Source organism: Marmota monax, unplaced genomic scaffold (assembly GCF_021218885.2).
Source record: "Marmota monax isolate L192 unplaced genomic scaffold, Marmota_monax_Labrador192_F-V1.1 WCK01_AAM20220418_F8-fsc00021, whole genome shotgun sequence".
Classification (NCBI taxonomy): domain Eukaryota; kingdom Metazoa; phylum Chordata; class Mammalia; order Rodentia; family Sciuridae; genus Marmota; species Marmota monax.
The window spans coordinates 27,457,327-27,476,999 of NW_026695228.1; the positions used below are offsets into that span (position 1 = coordinate 27,457,327).

Consider the following 19,673-nt stretch of genomic DNA (forward strand, 5'->3'; position numbering starts at 1 on the left):
GGCACTTAACCATTGGCCACAACCCCAACCCTTTTTAATATTTTATTTAGAGACAGTGTCTTGCTGAATTGCTTAGGATCTCACTAAATTGCTGAGGCTGGCTTTGAACTTCAATCCTCCTGCCTCAGTCTCCTGAGCTACTGGGATTACAGGCATGTACCACACGAGCCAGCTTTCTCTATTCATTACCTCTGGTTGTGCTCACTGGGTCCACATTGATCAAGAAAAGAACCTATTACATTAGGTTATAATTCAGAGTGCCCCAACCAAGTCTGCCCACTATATTTATTTATTTATTTTTATTTAGCTGAAGAAAAGGAAGTGAAATGCAGAAACAACCTGATTGGCTGCAGTTAGCATTTGCCTTATATGCACTTGGTTGTTGAAGCATCTGCTTTACATGAGCATGGGCTGACCAGGTGGCAGCCTGTGGCTGGCTGAAACTTGATTACTGTGATTCGATGAGACTCCGGTTGCTAAGGTTAGATCCAAATTGCTTACACATCAAGCTACAATCCACTTCACAGGGGCTGTTTGAAGCCAAACTTAATTTAACAATATCTAATCAGGTTCTTAGCTTTTAACATTCTGGTGATGTATGATCACTTTGGCCTATGTTTAGCAAGAAATCTGTTAGGTTGGTTGAACAAAAATTCCCCTTTTATCTGTGATAGTTTCCTCTTAGTATATTCCTTTCTGACTTCCCCTCCACACAACCAACTGCTAAGGAGATAAGATGATATCTGAGATAAGATATTTCTGGAAATCCATGTATTCTTTGTCTTTAGTGTCTTTGCACCAGAAGATTTCAAGCAAGACGTGAAACTTAGTAAAAGAATAGCAGAATTTATTAGAAGAGAAAGAAGGGGAAAATACCCTCACAGGAGAGAGTGCTTTCTCTCAGGAGAGTGACAACTCACTTTATTAGGACAGAAGGGAAGGTTTCTAGAGAATCCCACCTAAGTGTTAAACCACAACGCAAAGAAAAGACCATCAACTCCAATTTAAATCAAATTAAAGCAAGCTTGTAATTCTGACAGGCCAAAACCCATGGGAATAGTAGACAGCCATCCAGCTCTCTAGGAGTGTAGCTTTATAGCACAGAAAGTTGCAAAAAGAGGAGGTGTCTTGAGAACTTACAGATAACAGGTTTTTATAAGCATAACACAAAGGTAGGTAGTAGATTTAATGGTCCAGCACTTAGGGAGTAAATTTAGATCCCAACATCAGAATTTATGAGGCGCCATTACAGCTTCCAAGAGGGTCATTATCTGGCCAGGGAAAGCTGACTTTCTTTTTTTTTCTCTTCTCCCTTTTCCCTTTCCTAACTTCTGGGGAAACAGGTTTACCCTTTTCCTATGCTAGGCCCAGTTATCTGTCCTTGAGCACACATCAATCACAGGAATGAAGTAAATAGATCTCTGGGGATGGAACCAGAAGATTTAAGAAATGGTTATCTCTCAAATTAACAAATGAATTACATCAGGGTAAATGTGGATAGTAGCCTTTGAATCACCTCTTTTAAAACCCTCTGTTCCCCGATAGGCAGAATCATAGCCTATCAGGACAAGGACCAGAACATCCTGAAAACAATAAGCTCCTTAGTCAAGGATTGTAAATACTGTTATCTTTTTATTAACAGATTGTATTTTTCACATTTATTTTTATGTGGGGCTGAGAATTGAACCCAGTGCCTCACACATGCTAGGCAAGAGCTTTACCACTGAGCCACAGCCCCAGCCCAAATACTGTTATTATTTTTAAAACACAGCTGAGTTAGAATGGCCTTGTGTGAATTGTTTCAAAGACATGCTGAGAGTTAGCATGTAGGCTCATGTAAGCAAAAATAACTGAAAACAGGAGTGGACCTCAGCTCAGCAAGCTGTCTTTATTAAGCAGTAGTGGAATGGCACATTTTCAGGGGAGAAAATGGTGACTGGTTAAAAAAGAGGTCTGTTTTTTATAGATCTTAATGAGAGTTAATCATTGCAGAAGATTTTGTGTGACTTAATCATCAGAGACTTGGGACATGTTGGTTGGACAGTCAGGAAACTAGTTGTGCAGGTTAAAAATCTAAGTCAGGAAAACAGTTGTAAAAGCTTGAAACTCATTGTTACTGGGATAATAATCCAGAGCCCAGAGCCCATTTGTTTGCCTTCCCCTCCAGGATACTGGGAAAGGAGGAAAGACCAGAGAGAGCACAAGGCACTTTGTTTGCCTTTTCTCTCCCAGGACCCATTGTCCTCCCTCAGCCCTGGGGGTTGTCATTTCCCTTTTCTAGGGAGATGTTGTTTTCCATATTCTTCACTTATACATAGAATTAACCCTTTAAACACCCTGTTTCCACTGCTCATGTCTACCTAGAACCACCACCATGTTCCTTGGCATATAAATTTCCAATTATCCATGCTGTATTCAGAATTGAGTCCAGTTCTATACTGAGGTCTCTACTCCCCTACTGCAATTGTCCTAAATAAAATTTATTCTGGGGTAGGGGTATAGCTTAGTGGTAGAACACTTGCCTAGCATGTGCAACACATTGGTCCAATCCCTAGCATTGAAAAAAAAATTTTCTTTACTGCTTTGTAAGGGTGAAGCAGACCAGTCACCCCCATCCAAAAGACCATTGCCACAGTTAAGCTTCTTTCCTTGTCAGAAAGAATTTTACCAAGGGTGTCAATAGGATATCAGCAAAAATTTCTGTGGTTTGTAGCTTCCTCTTTCTTATAAATGCCAGGTTTGCAGACAAAATTTGTGAAACCTCTGTCTAGCCTAAAAATGTGGGACAAAGAGTCACTGTTATGTACCCACCCAGTGACATGTAACCACCCCACTGAGTATAAGTCTAAAAGAATTTTCAGATTCAGGGTCCAAAGCTTTTTAGGCATTAGCCTCCTCTGGACTGCTGCAGCTAAAATAAACCTGATTTCTGGTGTCCAGCCACATCTGTCCTATATCAAGGAGACAGATTTAGATGTAAGGTGTAAGGGGACAAATAGATGAAGATGGTGGGAACACAAGGTTCAGAGAATAATTCTATAAAATGAGTTCACTGTACTGATTCTCCACATGCTTTCTTTGCTAAAAAGCAATCTGCCTTCAGCCCTACCTGGCCTCGGGGGACAGGAAAAACACATTCCTTGCTTTTTTTGGCTATGCCTTTTGTTTCTTAATCTCTTCTTTAGGTTTGGACAGGAGAGTCTGTTTCTTACAGACATGACATCATAAATCAAGTTGGAGTAAACTATTATGAACTTAATAGTTTCATATACATTGTATAATATTTATCAAAACTACTGATAAAATGTCTTCACAAAGCAGATTCAAAACAGGACTTGATAAAAGCCACAAACTACAGCTAACATGGGAACCTTGGTGATTATTATTAACCAAGAAATGAATACCTTATTTCTTATCTGACTTATAGTTAGGAGACCCTGCACAAACAAGAAGAAAAATAAATGACTTATGAATATTATAATAACAAAAATGCACAGGAAATATTATTTATATTTAAGTCCAAAATAACGAACTACAGATATTAAGGTTCAGCAAGGTTTCCAGACAGAAGGACCTAATTAAATACTTTTCAATAGCTTTCCTCTAGCAGAGCAAGAATCAATAAAACAATGAAAGGGAAAAATAAAGACCTAAAGGACTGAATCAATGGAAAAGAGTTCATCGCACAGGTAGGTAGACTCAGAGTTTTAAGTATGATGGCCTGTGGACAGGGCTCTAGCAAGGGTATTAACGCATTTGATGAGCATGATACTCCCAGGCCTCAGGGAACCTGTGTGACAGGTTCTAACCTTAGCCCCGCCTCTAGGAACTTCCAGGGGTCTCGCTTGGCAACCAGGTCCCATCTTAGACCCAACCTCTGGAATATTAAAAGCCACGCCCCTTGATCTGGTCTCATCTGAGTCCACTGGGCCGGCCTAGCCTGGTCCCTCCCCAGCCTCGTCCACGGTTCTGGTTCTCTTTTTACCTACAAACCCCAGTAGAAATTCGCTCGTTCCGTGCGCTGATGGACTGAGCGGCAGCTCCGCGCCACGCCCAGCTACCGAAGCCCCGCCCCTTACGCAGAGCGTTTCTCAGGATGGGGAGGTGGTTAGCGGGCGCGTCTGCGCACGCGCGAGGTAGCTGCCCTGTCACTGTGTGCCTGTGGCCGCCATGACACTTTACGCTGCAGCCCGCGTCTGAGATATATTCTTTCCTCAGTCCGCATCCTATCCGTCCTGGCCCCTCGCCATCCAGGTATGGGCCGCGGGAGGCGGAAGGCTGGCTTCCGCTTCTCCGCCGTCCCAGGGCCCCCTTCAGCCGCGTGGCCCAGAGCCCTGTCGGCTCCGCCGGCGCAGCGCTCGTCCTGGTGACCGCAGCGGGGACTCCGGGCTGCGCCAGCGGCGGGCGGGTCTCCTGCAGGCCGGAGCTGGAAAGCCCCGCGACCTCTCCCTGCCGAGAGCAGAGGCCTCGCCTGCGTCTGGGTCCCGGGTCCGGAGCCTCGTGCGGGTCTGCTGGTCTGCACACACCCAGTGTGGGGTGAGCTCGGCCCGCTGCCCCTGGGCCTCGCGCACTGCCGAGCGCGGGTCTGAGAGTTCCCCGGGGCCTGGGGCATGTTTGACACATTGCATTCAGATACACAAGAGGGAGCTGATTTTAAAATACTGTTAACCCGCCTCCTGGGCAAGTGCATTTCATCCTTAATAAAGCGATACATTTTAGCCTGGCGCGGAGGTGTACGCCTGTAATCCCAGCTACTAGGGGCTGAGGTAGAACTTGATCTCAAGTTCAAGGGCAGCCTGAGCAATTTAGGCAGGCCCTATCTCTACACAAAATATTAGAAGGACCAGGGAGAGTGCCCCTGGCTTCAATCCCTAGTACTGCAAAATGCAGGGAGAAAAAAAAAAAAAAAAAAAAAAAAAAAGCTTGGTCACTTATTTATAGATTCTTCAAATTTTGCACAGAAAATGTGCCAGTTTGAATTTTTTTTCCTCCTAAATCTTTGTGTTTTCCATTTTTTTTTGTTTCTAATTACTGCACTTGCCAGGACTCGCAGCTGAATGGAGATTAGCATATAATTTTCATTCTTGCTTTGTTCCTGATTTCAGAGAACATTAATCAGTATTTCACTATTAAATAGAATATTTGCATTTTTTAATGTATAAAATCTAATCCTTTCTAATGGCCTAAGTTATTATTAGCAATGTACACTGAAATAGATTAGTCATTGCTTTGTGTCTAAGGGAATATGTCAAATAACCTTTCTATGAATACTGTGAATTTCATTAATCAGTGATTCAATTTTTGTTTATTTTATTCTTGTGGTGCTGGGATTGAATCCAAGGACTCAACGCTAGTAAGGCACTGTACCACTGAGTCCCAGTGATTCAGTTTTTTTCTTTTTTTCTTTTTTTAGTGATTCAGTTTTTAAGCATCCGTCATTCCTAGCATGAAATGAACTTAAATTGTGATTTATACTTATTGTTCATTTTTCAACTGTTACCAACGCTTTTGTATTATTTGTACTTTGTATGTGATCTGGCATATTTTTTAGTTGTACCCTTCTGGTGTTGGAAGTAGATAATTATCTTCCCTCTCTACACTGGAATTATGAATTTCCTACTTATTTTGTGAAACTTTCTGTAAAACTATTTGCAACTTCTGTTTCCTTGTGCATGTTTTAATATGATTCTTTTAATGACTGGATACAATGAAATTTTCTTCTTCCTCCTCCCCCTCTTCTACCACTACTGTCACCACCAACCACCACCACCACCTCCACCACCTCCACTACTTCTTCCTTTTTCTCTTTCTCATCTCTTCTAGATTCTACCTCTTGTAGTTCCTGTTACCTCCCAGTAGTCCATTCAAATTCTTAATCCATAAAATGGATTAATCCACTGATGAAGTCAGACCCCTTATAATCCAATCGCTTCCCCCAATCCAAACTCTGAACACTGCAGCACTGGAGACCAAGCCTTCAACACACGAGGCTTTGAAAGACATCCCAGGGCTGGGGATGTGGCTCAAGCTGTAGCGCGCTCACGGGCCATGCGTGGGGTGCCGCCCAGGTTCAATCCTCAGCACCACATACAAACAAAGATGTTGTGTCCTCCCAAAACTAAAAAATAAATATTAAAAAATTCTCTCTCTTTCTCCCTCTCTCTCTCACTCTCTCTTTAAAAAAAAAAAAAAAAAAGAAACCAGAGAATTTAAAAAAAAGAAAGACATCCCAGATTCAAACCATAACGAATAGGTTGATTCTCTTTCTCAGAAATTAGGTTTTGTGGGGCCCATTGGGTGGGGTTGGGATGACAGCAGTGTTCAGGGCTTTGTAGTAATGCCTATTATCGTGTAAAATGGTAAACAAGTAAAAATGTTGGTCAAGGAGCCCCAAGAAGCCTAGTGTTTAAGTAAATTAGTGCTTTCTTAGATATGAGTCAGGGATTATATATTTTTAGGATTGAAGGCACCACTTGATACATTTTATGCTTTTTGTTATCATGGGGAAATGGACAGCCAGATGTTCTTCAGACTTGAGTTAATTTACTAATAAAGTGTTACTATTAACCTCTTTTGTATCATTAACAAGGATAAGAGTGTTGTTTTGTATCTCTAGGGAAGAAAGGATTGTTCCAGTGTCACACAAGTTCAGTTTGTATTTACTTAGGAGTCATGGTATGTGTTTTGAGTTGTCACTGGTAATGGATGTGCTGCAATATCCAGGCTCATGAGTATGGGAATTCTCTGAAGGGTTGGATTCCCATGTCAGCTCCTGTCTTACCTATAACTTCTCAATGTCTTACTTTTCTTTATGAAGGTGACATGGATGAAGAAAGAATAAGTGTTGGGTTACAGAAAAGTATGATGCAGGTAAGTAAAAGGTATAATGCTCTAAAAGAATATTTCTATTTCATTTGATATCCTGCTGCTATTTTAGAGCATAGGTTAGCAATCTGCTTCTTTTTTTTTGTATCACATGGTAAGTATTTTAGGTTTTGAAGGTCATAGAATTTCTATTACAAGGAAATGGTCATTTTAATACAAAAAATATTCATAGAGGAACATAAAAAATGTTTTATTGTATTGCAATAAAACTTTACTTACATAAGTAGGTGATAGGCTAGAGTAAGTGCATGTGCTATAGTTTGGTGAGCCCAGGCCACAATACTATAAAACAGAGCCAGCTGTGTGCCTGACTTGAAAGATGTGCAGGCTCTTGGGCCTCTCAGGATTGTGAGAGGGGAAAATGGAAAAGTTCCCATTCACTCTCTGTGTTTTCATTCATTAAAACCTCATCAAGATTTAAACCTGAGTTTGATGTTGTGCTCAGTGCCTTAATAGGAATAAAGTAGCAGGTGAAGTTATTCTTGAATAAGGAAGAATTTCTGAATAAGGAATAATATGATATTGTCCAATATGTGGTCTTGGTCCCATATCCTGGCATAGAGTTCCTAAAACCCTTCAAATGTCTGGACTGATAAGAGTAGCTTTGTATGATGACTGGTGACCAGGACAGATAGCCTCAGGATGACTGCTGGTCCAGAAGAACTAAGATATGCTTGACTCTTCAGCCCTATCCACTAACCTTGAAGTTGAGAGGTACTGAAGGTTAAATTGATTATTTAAATTGCTAATTTAAATTAGTCATGCTTTCTAGTAAAGCCTCTGTGAGAACCCAAAAAGAATGAATTTAGGGAGCTTCTGTATAGCTGAATATGTAGAGGTTCCTGGTACGAGGCTCCCCAATAGGCATAGAAGTTCTGCAGCTTTTCCTACCTTGCTATGCCATATATATTTCTTTATCTGGATAGTTCTCTGTATTTATAACAAACTATAATCCCAAGGAAATGTTTGCTTAGATTCTGTAAGCCATCCCAGCATATTAGCCAACTCAAGGAGGGTACAGTGGGGACCCTGAGATGTAGCCATTTGGTCAGAAGTATAAATGACAATGTACTAGTTGTTATGTTGTTTGAAGTATGGGGAAGTTTTGTGGGACTGAGCCCTCAACCTGTGGGATGAAGCTCTCCATGTAGATAGTGTAAGAATGTTATTGAATAACAGGAAACCTAGCTAGTGTCTGTTGGAGAACTGCTTGATGTGTGTGGAAAATTACCCACCTACCTAATATCCAGTGTTCTTTGCAGGTTCGAAGGAAAATAACTTTGATTTTTTTTTCTTATTTCATTACTATCAACTGCAAAGAGACTAATGTAGTATTTTAGAAGTATTTTGGCTTTAGACAGGATTTATTCAGTCACTAAGTATGTGTGGGTAGAAAGGGAAAGAGATCTGCTGACTGAGTCCTGCCATAGACTTGGGGACACCACAGAATCTTCTGAACCTCCCCTGAATTGATTCTCAGGTCCCCAGTGCTGTCAGCCTCACCCACCATCTCACACACACTGGAGGAATTGTACCTTTCTAAACAGAATTTGTGGCATTTTTTAGGACTCGGTGACCTTTGAGGATGTGGCTGTGGACTTTACCCAGCAGGAGTGGGCTTTGCTGGATCTTGCTCAGAGGAGCCTCTACAGAGATGTGATGCTGGAAACCTTCCAGAACCTGGTCTCACTAGGTAAGATTGGCAACGTTGGTTCATGTAGTGGTTTAGAAAACAGTTTTATCTACTAGTTGACCTTGTTCCATGATCTGTGCTGAGGAGTGGCAGTGCTTGGCAAATAAGACAAATGTGGTCACTGACCACAGGGTGCTTACAATCTGGAGGCTTCTTCATGAAAATGAACACGGGCATATTAAACTTGTTTTTTTCTTTTTCTTTGTGGTTGAAAGCCTTGAGGTTTATTAAGTGTTGAATGTGTGGGCATTGAGGGGCTTCTCTGGGGCACAGGGAGAGTTTGTGATTTGAGACCTTTGAAGATTCTACTGCTGTGAATGCCTTTACCCAGAGACCACCAGGAGCACACCTGTAAGTTAAACAAGCAGGGTTTATTTTGCAGTCATGGGAGAACATACCCATGGGGAGCCAAGGGGCATCTTCGTAAGAGGGTGTTAGAAAGTACCTATTAGAGAATTCGTGCTTTTGGGATGATTTAAAGATGAGTCTATGGGGTAGATTATATTGGTTTCTTAGGCCCTCTATGAACAAGTACCACAAACTGGTGGGTAAAAAGTATAGAAATTTTTATGGATCTAAGGCAGCATAAAATCTACCCTGTAGACTTATAGTGTCTAGGTGTCTGAAGGTTTCCAGAGCTTCACTTTAATGGTGAGACCAATATCAATATTACTTAACATATAATATGTAGCCTTAAACCTAATAGCTCCCACTAAGGCAACTACTGCTTTCTCGCATTAAACCAAAATGATGAATTTAATAACTACTATAGTATAAACAGAAATTTTGTTAAAATGGTTTACAATTTCAAAGGGTGGATGAGAGAACAGAGTAGTGTAGTATGCAATATTTGTGAGGGAGGAAGAGAGAAGCTAGAAGTAAAAATTCACAGGAAGAGTGGAAGAGGAGCTGACAGAGATAGGCTGTTGATTGGAGAGAAGTTGGAAAGAAAATAGGATAAAAGGCACCTGTTCCAAATATGGTAGAGAGATTAGTGAATCAAAAAATAAAATAAATCTTGTTGAAAAGTCGAACTGTCTCTGTCAGTGTTCAACAGTTTGTCAGCTCTGACTCTGACGTCTCTCAGGATCACCAAACCCAGATCAGCCCTTGCAAACCTAGACTCTAGCCTACAAATATGGGTTTCAAATACCTCAGGCTCTGCCATTTGTAGTCCCAAGATCTCAATGCTGCTCCTACTTGCAGAGAGACCACCAGGAATACACTCATGCAAACGAGCAACAGCAAGAGATGCAGCAGCAATACCCAGGCCACTAGCACTCTCAGCAGGAAAACCCCAGGGTCCTCCAAACCCACAGTACCCCAACACTGGACCTTCAGGTCCTGATTGGAGTCCCCAGACAGAGGATCTTGTTGTGGTAAACCTGCTGGCACCCAGGTCCCAGGCCCTGGCTGGTATCCCAAAATGGGTGCAGCCACATGCAACCAAACCTGGAATCTCCCCTGCAGCAGTCCTCTAGGCCGTGGTAGCAGCAGTAGTGGTGGCTGCATTGGCAGTTACCACTGCAGCTGTGAGGGCAGCGTCACCAGGTGATCTCCAGGGGTCAGCAGCAATGTGGGCTTCAGTTGCATCCACAGTTTCTTCTGTGGCAGCAGCACCCAGAAAGAACACCTCCAGGTGATCTCAGTCTAGCAGCAGGGAAATCAGAGGCAGCAGCAATGGCGGTAGTGTGCAGGTGGCGGTTGAGTAACAGGAGACTTCCAGTTCAGTGGCAGTGACCATGGAGGTAGCATCAGAATCGAGTCAGGGGTAACCAGGCAGTGCCCAGAAAAGAGACCTCTGGGCACAACATTGGCTTCTGTAGCAGCCCAGAAAGAAGACCTCCAGGTGACCTCAGGCTGGCAGCAGTAGAATCAGAGGCAGCAGCATTCGACACATGGGTTTTTATTCTGCCATAAAGAAGAATGAAATTATGGCATTTGCTGGTAAATAGATGGAAATGGAAAATATCATATTAAATGAAATAAGCCATATTTAGAAAGCCAAGGGTCCAATGTTTTCTCTTGTGTATGGAAGCTTGAGCAAAATAAGAGGGAAACAGGCAGAGGGAGCCCATGAAAATCAAAAGGGTAGGATAGGTAGGGGGCAGATGGGAAGGAAGGAGGAAGAGGGAAAGAGGGGACTGCAAAGTGCACATATAGGAATATACCACAGTGACTTTCACTATTGTGTGTATCTATAAAGCAGGAATTAAAACAATAGGTAAATAGAAGGAAGACCAGTAGAGGAGAGAAGGGGATAGGGGGAGGAAGGAGGGAAAGGAAAGGAGAAGTACTGGGAATTGAAATGGAACACATTAATTCCATGCATGTATGGTTGTGTCAAAATGAATTGCAATATTATGTATGGGATAATACACTAATAAAAATATGTAAAAAAAAGCATTCTGGGCTGGGGTTGTTGCTCAGTGGTAGAGCGCTCGCTTCACACGTGCGAGGCCCTGATTCGATCCCCAGAACCACATTAAAAATAAATAAACAAAAAAAGGTATTGTGTGCAACTAAGAAGTGTGTGTATGTATGTGTGTGTGTGTGTGTGTATATATATATATATATATATATATATATATATATATATATATAAAGCATTCTTTGTGTAAAGAACAGGAAAACAGTTTCTTATCAGATAAATCTCTGTGAAACAGTCTCTTACCAGAGAAATTTCTTGCAAATGTCTTCTTTTAGGCATAGCTTATCTTTTCTTTCTCTAGATATTATCTTTCACAGAGCAGGAATTTTAATTTTAATGGGGTGTATTGTATCAATCTCTTTCTCATCAATCATACCTTTGATATAGTATCAAAAAAGTCATAGCCAAATCCAAAGTCATCTAGATTTTCTCCTTCTATCTTGTACAATTTTTCTAGTTTTACGTTTTACATTTAGATCTATGATCCATCTTAAATTAATGTTTGTGAAGGGCATAGATTCATTATTTTATGTGGGTATGTCCAGTGTTCTAACAGCATTTGTGGAAAAGGCTATCTTTTCTCTATTGTGTTGCTGTCAATTCTTTGTCAAAAGTCAGTTGACTACATAGTTCTTGCTTGGTCTGTAGGGATTTGATACTAGTATCTTCCCAGAGACCTACATCTGTGGATGGTCAAAATCTCTTAATTAAAATTCCCTGGTATACAGCCTAAGCTCTCATATACTTTACATCATCTCTTGATTATGTTTAGTGCCTGACAAAATGTAAGTGCTATGTAATTGAAACTGGAGTTTGAAATGAAACCAGATTCTCCACTCTGCTGGTCTGTAGGTCCGCATAAGTTACATGCCTCTGCGGCTAAGAGAGCCCAGCCCATTTTAGTATTGCAACTAATCACAGCAGGGAAATGCCTGTCTGGTCAGCTCCATGGGTCAGAGCTGGCAGAACCTGACTCTTCTTCACTATTACTGAGCAGTGTGTTGTAGCTGTCAATGGCAGACCTCAGCAGCTGGCTGCCATTTTTTTTCCAGGTTCTTATTCACAGATTTGAAGACAAATCCACAGACAACAGAATTTGAGAGTGATGGTGTATTTATATAACTGAAAAGAAAAGAAGCAGAACTCTCAGGGGCTGAGAGGGGAACCTGAGAGTAGGTTTCCACTTAAGTGTACTAGTCTAGGGACTTAAATAGCTACTGGATGAGGCATTCATCAATATCTGTGCTAATCAGGTCTTGGAAAGATACTAAGGGTGTTGGTCAGTATCTATGCTAATCATGTCTTGAAAAAGTGCCAATACTATTGGTCAACACCTATGCTAAACAAGTGTTGGAAAAGTGCCAAGGCTCTTGGTTTGGTCTGTGACATTCTGATTAGTTAGGCCTTGAGTCTGTAGTCTTCACTCAGGTCGGCTCTACCTCCTTTTTCCTGCCACCCGGGACAAAGAAGTTGGCTGTAATGTTTGGAATGTTTTCTATAGGTTAGTTTTGTGAAATAGCCTCTTCATTTAAAGTCTTTCTCTCTCTCTCTCTCTCTCTCTTTTTTTTTTGGTGTGTGGGAGTGCATTTTCTTAACGGTCTGCCTGTTTTACTATCTATCCTATCTTATTCATAATTACTTTTGTACTGTATTGATTTGGACATAAGCACAAAAAAAATACATGTTTAAGACAGATGTAATTTTTTTCCTATTGTAATTTCTATCCATGGTTGCTTGAATTCACAGATATAGAGGGCCAATTTTACTTATGTAGATCTGTGTCTGTGCTCTCTATTCTGTTCCATTGATATATTTGGACATGACTTTTGGTGAAACCCTGTTCAACCTGATAAAATAAAGGTATTGTGTCCAACTATAACTAAAAAAATATTTTTTTTAATATATTATGGCTGTGTCAGATCAGCTTATAATAATATTGAGGTTCCACTGTGAATGTAGGTCAATCTTTCTTTTTTTTAAATATAATTTTTTATACCTTTATTTATTTATTTATTTTTATGTGGTGCTGAGGATCAATCTCAGCACCTTGCACATGCTAGGCAAGTGCTCTACCACTGAACTACAATCCCAGCCCAGATCAGTGTTTTTTTCTTTGTCTTTTTTTGTGCTGGGAATTGAACACCTAGGGGCACTTTACCAGGAGCTACATCCCCAATCCTTTAAAATTTTGTTTTTCTTTGCTTTGAAACAGGATCTTGCTAAGTTGCTGAGGTTGGCCTTGACTTCATGATCCTCCAGCCTCCCAATCCCACCCTGGGATTATAGGCTTGTGTCACCATATCTGATTAGATCAATTCTTCACATTAGAGGTTGCCTTTTCCCCCACATCCACTTCTCAGCTTTTTCTTTTATCTTCTCTATTTTTCTTTTCTTCCTTCCTTCCTCTCCCTCCCTCCTTTGCCTTTTTTTCTTCTTCAATGGATTTGACATTTTTTTCAGTTAAACTCATCCTTCTCTGTCTTTAGAGTATTCGAAGACCAAAGTTTGACCCAATCTTATGGAAAGATATTTGTGATTCTTCATTGCTTTCCCTCATGATATTCCTTTCTTCATGTGCAGGGTACCCACTACTCACTCCCAATCTGATCTCCAAGTGGGAACAAGAGGAGGAACTGCAGACAGTGAAGACAGAACGTATCCAGGGCATCTGTATGGAGCAGCACCAGGAAGGCAAGAATCCCTGGGAGAAACTGGCCTGGGTGGAGAAAAAAATAAAATAGAAATAAAGCAAAAGTTTGTTTTGTCTGAGGAGGCTCATTATCCACAGATGCCTCTGAGGACTATTTTGACTGTTTATCTGTCCTCTCATACTTTCCTTGTTCTTGTCAAAGATCTCCATATTTGCTTTTTTAAAGTTTGTATTTGGTATGTGTATTTTATCCTTTCTGTTTTCCTCTCCTAATAATATTTTAAAAATTATTAATGAAAATTTTTAATATATTTTCTATACTAATATGAAATATTAAGTTAACAGAAAAATTTTAACGTAAACTCTCTTTTTAAAAAAAATTATTTATTTATTTATTTGTTCTACTTTGTTATACATGATAGCAGAATGCATTTTGATTCATATGAAGCCCAATTTTTCATGTCTCTGGTCCCAATAATTTCTTCTGGTCATGTTACCATCACTGTCATTCTTCATAGAACTATTTTTTATTTTTCAGCACTGGGGAACCCAGGAGTGCTTTACCACTGAGCTATATCCCATACCCTTTTTAATTTTGAGACTGGGTCTAAGTTGTTGAGGCTGTCCTTGAACTTGTGAACCTCCTATCTCAGCCTCCCAAGTAGCTGAGATTACAAGCATGTGTTACCATACTATGGTAATGTTACCATACTATGGTTTCATGGAAATATTTTTTAGTGAACTGTTTTACTTTTAATCCTTGTGCCTATTAATAATGAAGTCCTGAAACAGCTGCACTGCTCAAAGTCCTTTGCTCATAGGTAACTTTCTTTTCTTTTATTTTTTTGTTTCAGGGTTTGAGTCTCTACTTAATACTAAGAAATTAGTTGCTTTTCAAGACAACAATGGAGAAAAAATATCCAATGAACAGAAAATAGAGAGGTTCAAAAGAAATGGTTCCTGCTCCTCTATTTTACATGAAAACCAGGACTCCCATGGTGTGGATGATTGGAACAAAACCCATGAGAAAGGTTTAAGGTGAGTGCCCTTCATATAAGAGAAGGTAGTGCATCAGGAAACAATTTTGAGATTTAAGAAACATATTTTGGGGCTGGGGTTGTGGCTCAGTGGCAGGCAGAGTGCTTGCCTCCCACATGTGAGGCACTGGGTTTGATCCTCAGCATCACATAAAAATGAGTAAACGAAATAAAGATATTGCATCCATCTACAACTAAAAGTATTTCTTAAAAAGAAACATATTTTCAACATAAACCTAGGTCAAAAATTATGCTTTCATAAGAATGAAATCATGACATTTGCCAGTAAATGGATGAAGCTGGTGCAAAGAACCAAAGGCCAAGTGTTTTCTTTAATAGGTGGATGCTAATTCACAATGGGGGGTGGATTGGGAAGAATAGAGGTACTTTGGATTAGAAAGAGGGGAGTGAGGGGAAGGCAGGGGGTGTGGGAATAATAGTAGAATGAATTGGACATTATTATCCCACATGCATATATGATTACATGACCAGTGTAACTCTACATCCTGTATAACCAGAAGAATGAGAAATTATACTCCATTTATGTATGATGTATCAAAATGCATTCTGCTGTCATGTATAACTAATGGAATACATGCAAATAAAAAATAAAATTAAAAAAGAAATAAAACGATTCAAATTCAAAATAAAAAAAAATTGTACTTTCACAAAGAATTTTGTCTAGATAGTTTTTCCTACAAATGATACTGAGATATTGAAGGTTTGACACATAGATTGGTTTGACAGATTTATCAGAAAAATCATACAAGTCAAAAGCTCAGTGACAATGTTGGCTGTGGAAGAGCCTTCTTGAGAACTTTCAGCTTATAAGTTGATGGGGCAGAAAGCATACATATTCACTGAAAATGGTAAATTTTATTACTAATAATCTGTCTTTTATTTTTAAAAGTCATGTGTTAGAGAACATCTGTGAATACAATGAAGAAAATCAATGTGGACAAATTTCAAATCTTATGCTCCAGAGAACTACTGAAGTCAAATCCTTTGAATGCTGTGAGTGTGGAAAGTCCTTCCTGTTTCATTCATCACTTAAGAATCACACCAGATCTCATGCTGGAAACAAACCCTATCAGTGTAAGGAATGTGGGAAAGCCTTCCATTTTCTTGCTTGTTTTAAGAAGCATATGAAAACTCCTACTGAAGAAAAACCATATGAATGTAAGGAATGTATAAAGGCCTTCAGTTGTTCCTCCATGTTCAGAGCACATATGAAAATTCATAGTGAAAAGGCAAACTATGAATGTAAGGAATGTGGGAAAACCTTCAGTAGCTCTTCATACCTCACAGAACACAAAAGAATTCACAGTGGAGATAAGCCCTATGAATGTAAGGAATGTGGGAAGGCCTTTAGTTGTTCCTCATCACTCTCCAAACACAAAAGAATTCATAGTGGAGATAAGCCATATGAATGTAAGGAATGTGGGAAGGCTTTTAGCTCTTCCTCTCATCTTATAATACATATAAGAATTCACACAGGAGAGAAGCCTTATGAATGTAAAGAGTGTGGGAAGGCCTTCAGTGAATCCTCAAAACTCACTGTACATGTGAGGACACACACCGGAGAGAAACCCTATAAATGTGAGGAATGTGGGAAAGCCTACAATTGCCCCTCCTCCTTAAGTATCCACATGAGAAAACACACTGGAGAGAAACCTTATGAATGTCTGGAATGTGGAAAAGCCTTCTATCTTCCCACTTCCCTGAACACACATGTGAAAAATCAAAGTAGAGAGAAACCCTATGAATGTAAGGAATGTGGGAAGGCCTTCAGTTGTCCCTCATCCTTTAAAGCACATGTGAGAGATCACAATGGTAAGGTGCAATATGAATGTAAGGAGTGTGGGAAGGCCTTTAGTCGTTCCTCATCCCTCACTGAACACCTAAGAACTCACAGTGGAGAAAAGCCTTATGAGTGTAAGGAATGTGGGAAAGCCTTCATTAGTTCTTCCCATCTTACGGTACATAGAAGAACTCACACTGGAGAGAAACCTTATGAATGTAAAAAATGTGGGAAAGCCTTTATTTATTTCTCAGCCCTTAGTATCCACATGAGAACCCACACTGGGGAAAAACCCTATGAATGTAAGGAATGTGGAAAGGCATTTCGACATTCTTCATACCTTACTGTACATGCAAGAATGCACACTGGAGAAAAACCCTTTGAATGTCTGAAGTGTGGAAAAGCTTTCAGTTGTCCCTCATCCTTTCGGAGACATGTGAGAAGCCATACTGGAGAGAAACCATATGAATGTAAGGAATGTGGGAAAGCCTTTATTTGTCCAGCCTACTTTCGAAGACACGTGAAAATTCACACAAGGGACAACATATAAATGTAAGGAGTAAGGGAATCTCTGCAAGGCTTTTTCTGAACTAATGCAATTTGTGAAGTCTTATTTTGTGAAGTTTCATACTGTAGAGACACTATAAATGTGAGAAAGTAGATTATCACTCATTCTTTTGAAGAGTTGAGGACAACTGAGGGAAACCCTGTGTTTGTAAGCTATATGGTAAACCCTTTTGATTTTGAACATAACTTGTATAAGAAAATTCACAATTTGAGCTAGAAAAGAAGATCAGTGCCTCATTAAAGTGGACTTCTAGAGGGTCATTGATTTCCAATGTTTTCTAATAGGAAGATTTAAGGTTATATGTTTCCCTTTTCAGCTTTTATGACATACTTTTGAGTATGAGGTGAGTTTCTTTAGCTGAGATGTAAATGTTATTTCCATTACAAAGTCTTTTGGACTCTTGGGAGATTGTGTGTGTATGTGTGTGTATGCTTCTCCTCTGAGACAGGGTCTGGGTATGTTGTCCAGGCCTATAACTCCTGGACTTTTGCCTTAGCCTCCTAAGTTTGGGAGTGCAGGTATATATCATTGAGTCTGGCTCAAGTGCATTTTTTTTTTTTTTTTTGCAGGCAGGAAAATGGTGGGTTTTTTTTTTGTTACAGTTTGAACTCACAGTATGGGTATCATTTTCTTCATCTTCTTCTTCGTCATCTTCGTTTTCGTCTTTGTCTTTGTCTGGATACTGAAAGTTGCCTACCCAATAATCCCCCCCTTCCCTTTAAACTAAGAATACCAACTGTTTTTGAGAATATCAGTGTTTACTATCAAAAGCTTTTCATGTGTAATAAAAAGTTTTAGTAGAAATTAATTAGTACAAAGGCCTTGAAAGAGTATAGTCTCATCTGATTGCTGTTTTGTGTTTTATTCTTTAAGTTTGTTCATGACTGGAATATTTTTTAATTTAAATTTTTTAAGTTGTTGATGGATCTTTATTTTATTTATTTATATGTGGTGCTGAGAATCGAACCCAGTGTCTCATACACGCTAGGAAAGCACTTGACTAGTGAGCCACAACCCCAGCCCTCATGGCTGGAATTTTGATCTAATGTTTTAAGTTAATAAAGTGTGTTATATTAATTTGGATATGGCTGGGGACTACATTTCCCTTATTCACTTCTAAGCCTAGGTGATAGTTTTCTAAAATAACTTTGCAAGAAGTTTGAAAGGCTTTAGGGAAGGAGCTACAATTGCCTGCTTATTAGGACCACGATATAGGTAGACAGATGAGTAGGGACCTTGTGGGCCCCAGTTTTCAACTCATTTTTCTGAGTATTGAATGCCCTGATCCATACTTGCTCAAAACTGAATGTTAAGTGCTTGACCTCAGTCTCCTCAGGGGCTGCACTTCCACAAACATCTCCATTAACTCCTGTATCCTGGCCAAACACAACTTAGATTTCTTTGGCAAGCTCTGGTGTTGCCATTTTGGCATTTTTGCTTCTCATTGCAGTTCCTCTGGCACTTTCACTGCCCTGTTAGAGTTGACCAGTTTGCAGAAGGATTGTCATCATGCTCACAGTCTAGTCCCATCCTTCACTCTGCTTATGGGATTGATGTCTATACAAGCCTACCGTGGTCCCAAAAGTGAGTAGAGCTGTGGCTAATGAAGTTATCCTGACTGTAATTGAGGCAAGCCTCAGATAGGTGTCATCCTATTTTGGTAGAGGAGGATTTATATTTGATACCTTCAGACAGGGAAGATTTTACTGCCTTTATGTGAGAAGAGGAATGCTATGAGCTGTTTCAGGTACATTTTGCTACCTCCTCCCCCTTTTTTAAAACATTTTTTTTAAAGGGGTGGTGTTGTGGTCAGGGGTAGAGCATTTGCCTAGCATGTATGAGACACTGTGTTCGATTCTCAGCATGGCATATAAATAAATGAATAAAATGATGGTCTATTAACAACTAAAAATATTTTTTAAAATTATATTTTATCTCTTAAAAGCATAACTATACCATTTCCCTTAACCACTTTTTACTGTTTATCAAGGTATACATACATTAATGTGCAAGCTGTGTACAGCTTGATGTAATTTCACATAGATGTATACATCCTGGTGGACACATTTCCAGGATTCCAGGAAGTTCATTCATCTCCTTTCTCAATAATCACTCCACAGAGGAAATTGGATTTTGACTCTTATTATGCTTGATTTGGTGTGCTTTTTCTGACTTCTCAAATAAATGTTAAAACTACAACATTACTGTTACATGTTTGGCTTCTTTTACTCAACATAATGTCTGGTTTGTCACTTGGTTGCTCTTATTTCTCTTGGTATATGCTATATGTGGGGAATGCAATTACTGAATGATAGGGTAGACTTCAAGTGTAGTTTTGGTAGATACTTTAGATTTTCAAAAATGTGGGTTCCACCAGTAAGTCCCCAACAGTGCATGTGAGTGTTGGCTATTCTGCATACTGGGCCCACACTTTCTAACTTTAGCTCTTCAGCAGAGTGTGTGGTGATATGTTTTTTTTTTTTTTTTTTTGTTGTTGTTGAAATATGCATTTTCCTGATATGTCATGATTTTGAGTACTTTTTGGTGTGCTTATTGGTTATTTGGATATCTTTATTAGCCTACCTTTTGAAGTATTTCACCCATTTTA

General features: G+C 39.7%; 1 protein-coding gene across 1 annotated transcript; it reads left to right on the top strand.

Moving 5' to 3' along the window:
- Positions 1-4,115: 4,115 nt before the first annotated feature.
- LOC124088045 (zinc finger protein 699) lies at positions 4,116-19,266 on the top strand. Its single transcript, XM_046437362.2, has 6 exons — positions 4,116-4,254; positions 6,818-6,870; positions 8,452-8,578; positions 13,590-13,700; positions 14,514-14,697; positions 15,607-19,266. Exons 2-6 carry the CDS (start codon positions 6,823-6,825, stop codon positions 17,045-17,047), a joined length of 1,911 nt encoding a protein of 636 aa, XP_046293318.1. The 5' UTR covers positions 4,116-4,254; positions 6,818-6,822; the 3' UTR covers positions 17,048-19,266.
- The last annotated feature ends 407 nt before the right edge of the window (positions 19,267-19,673 follow it).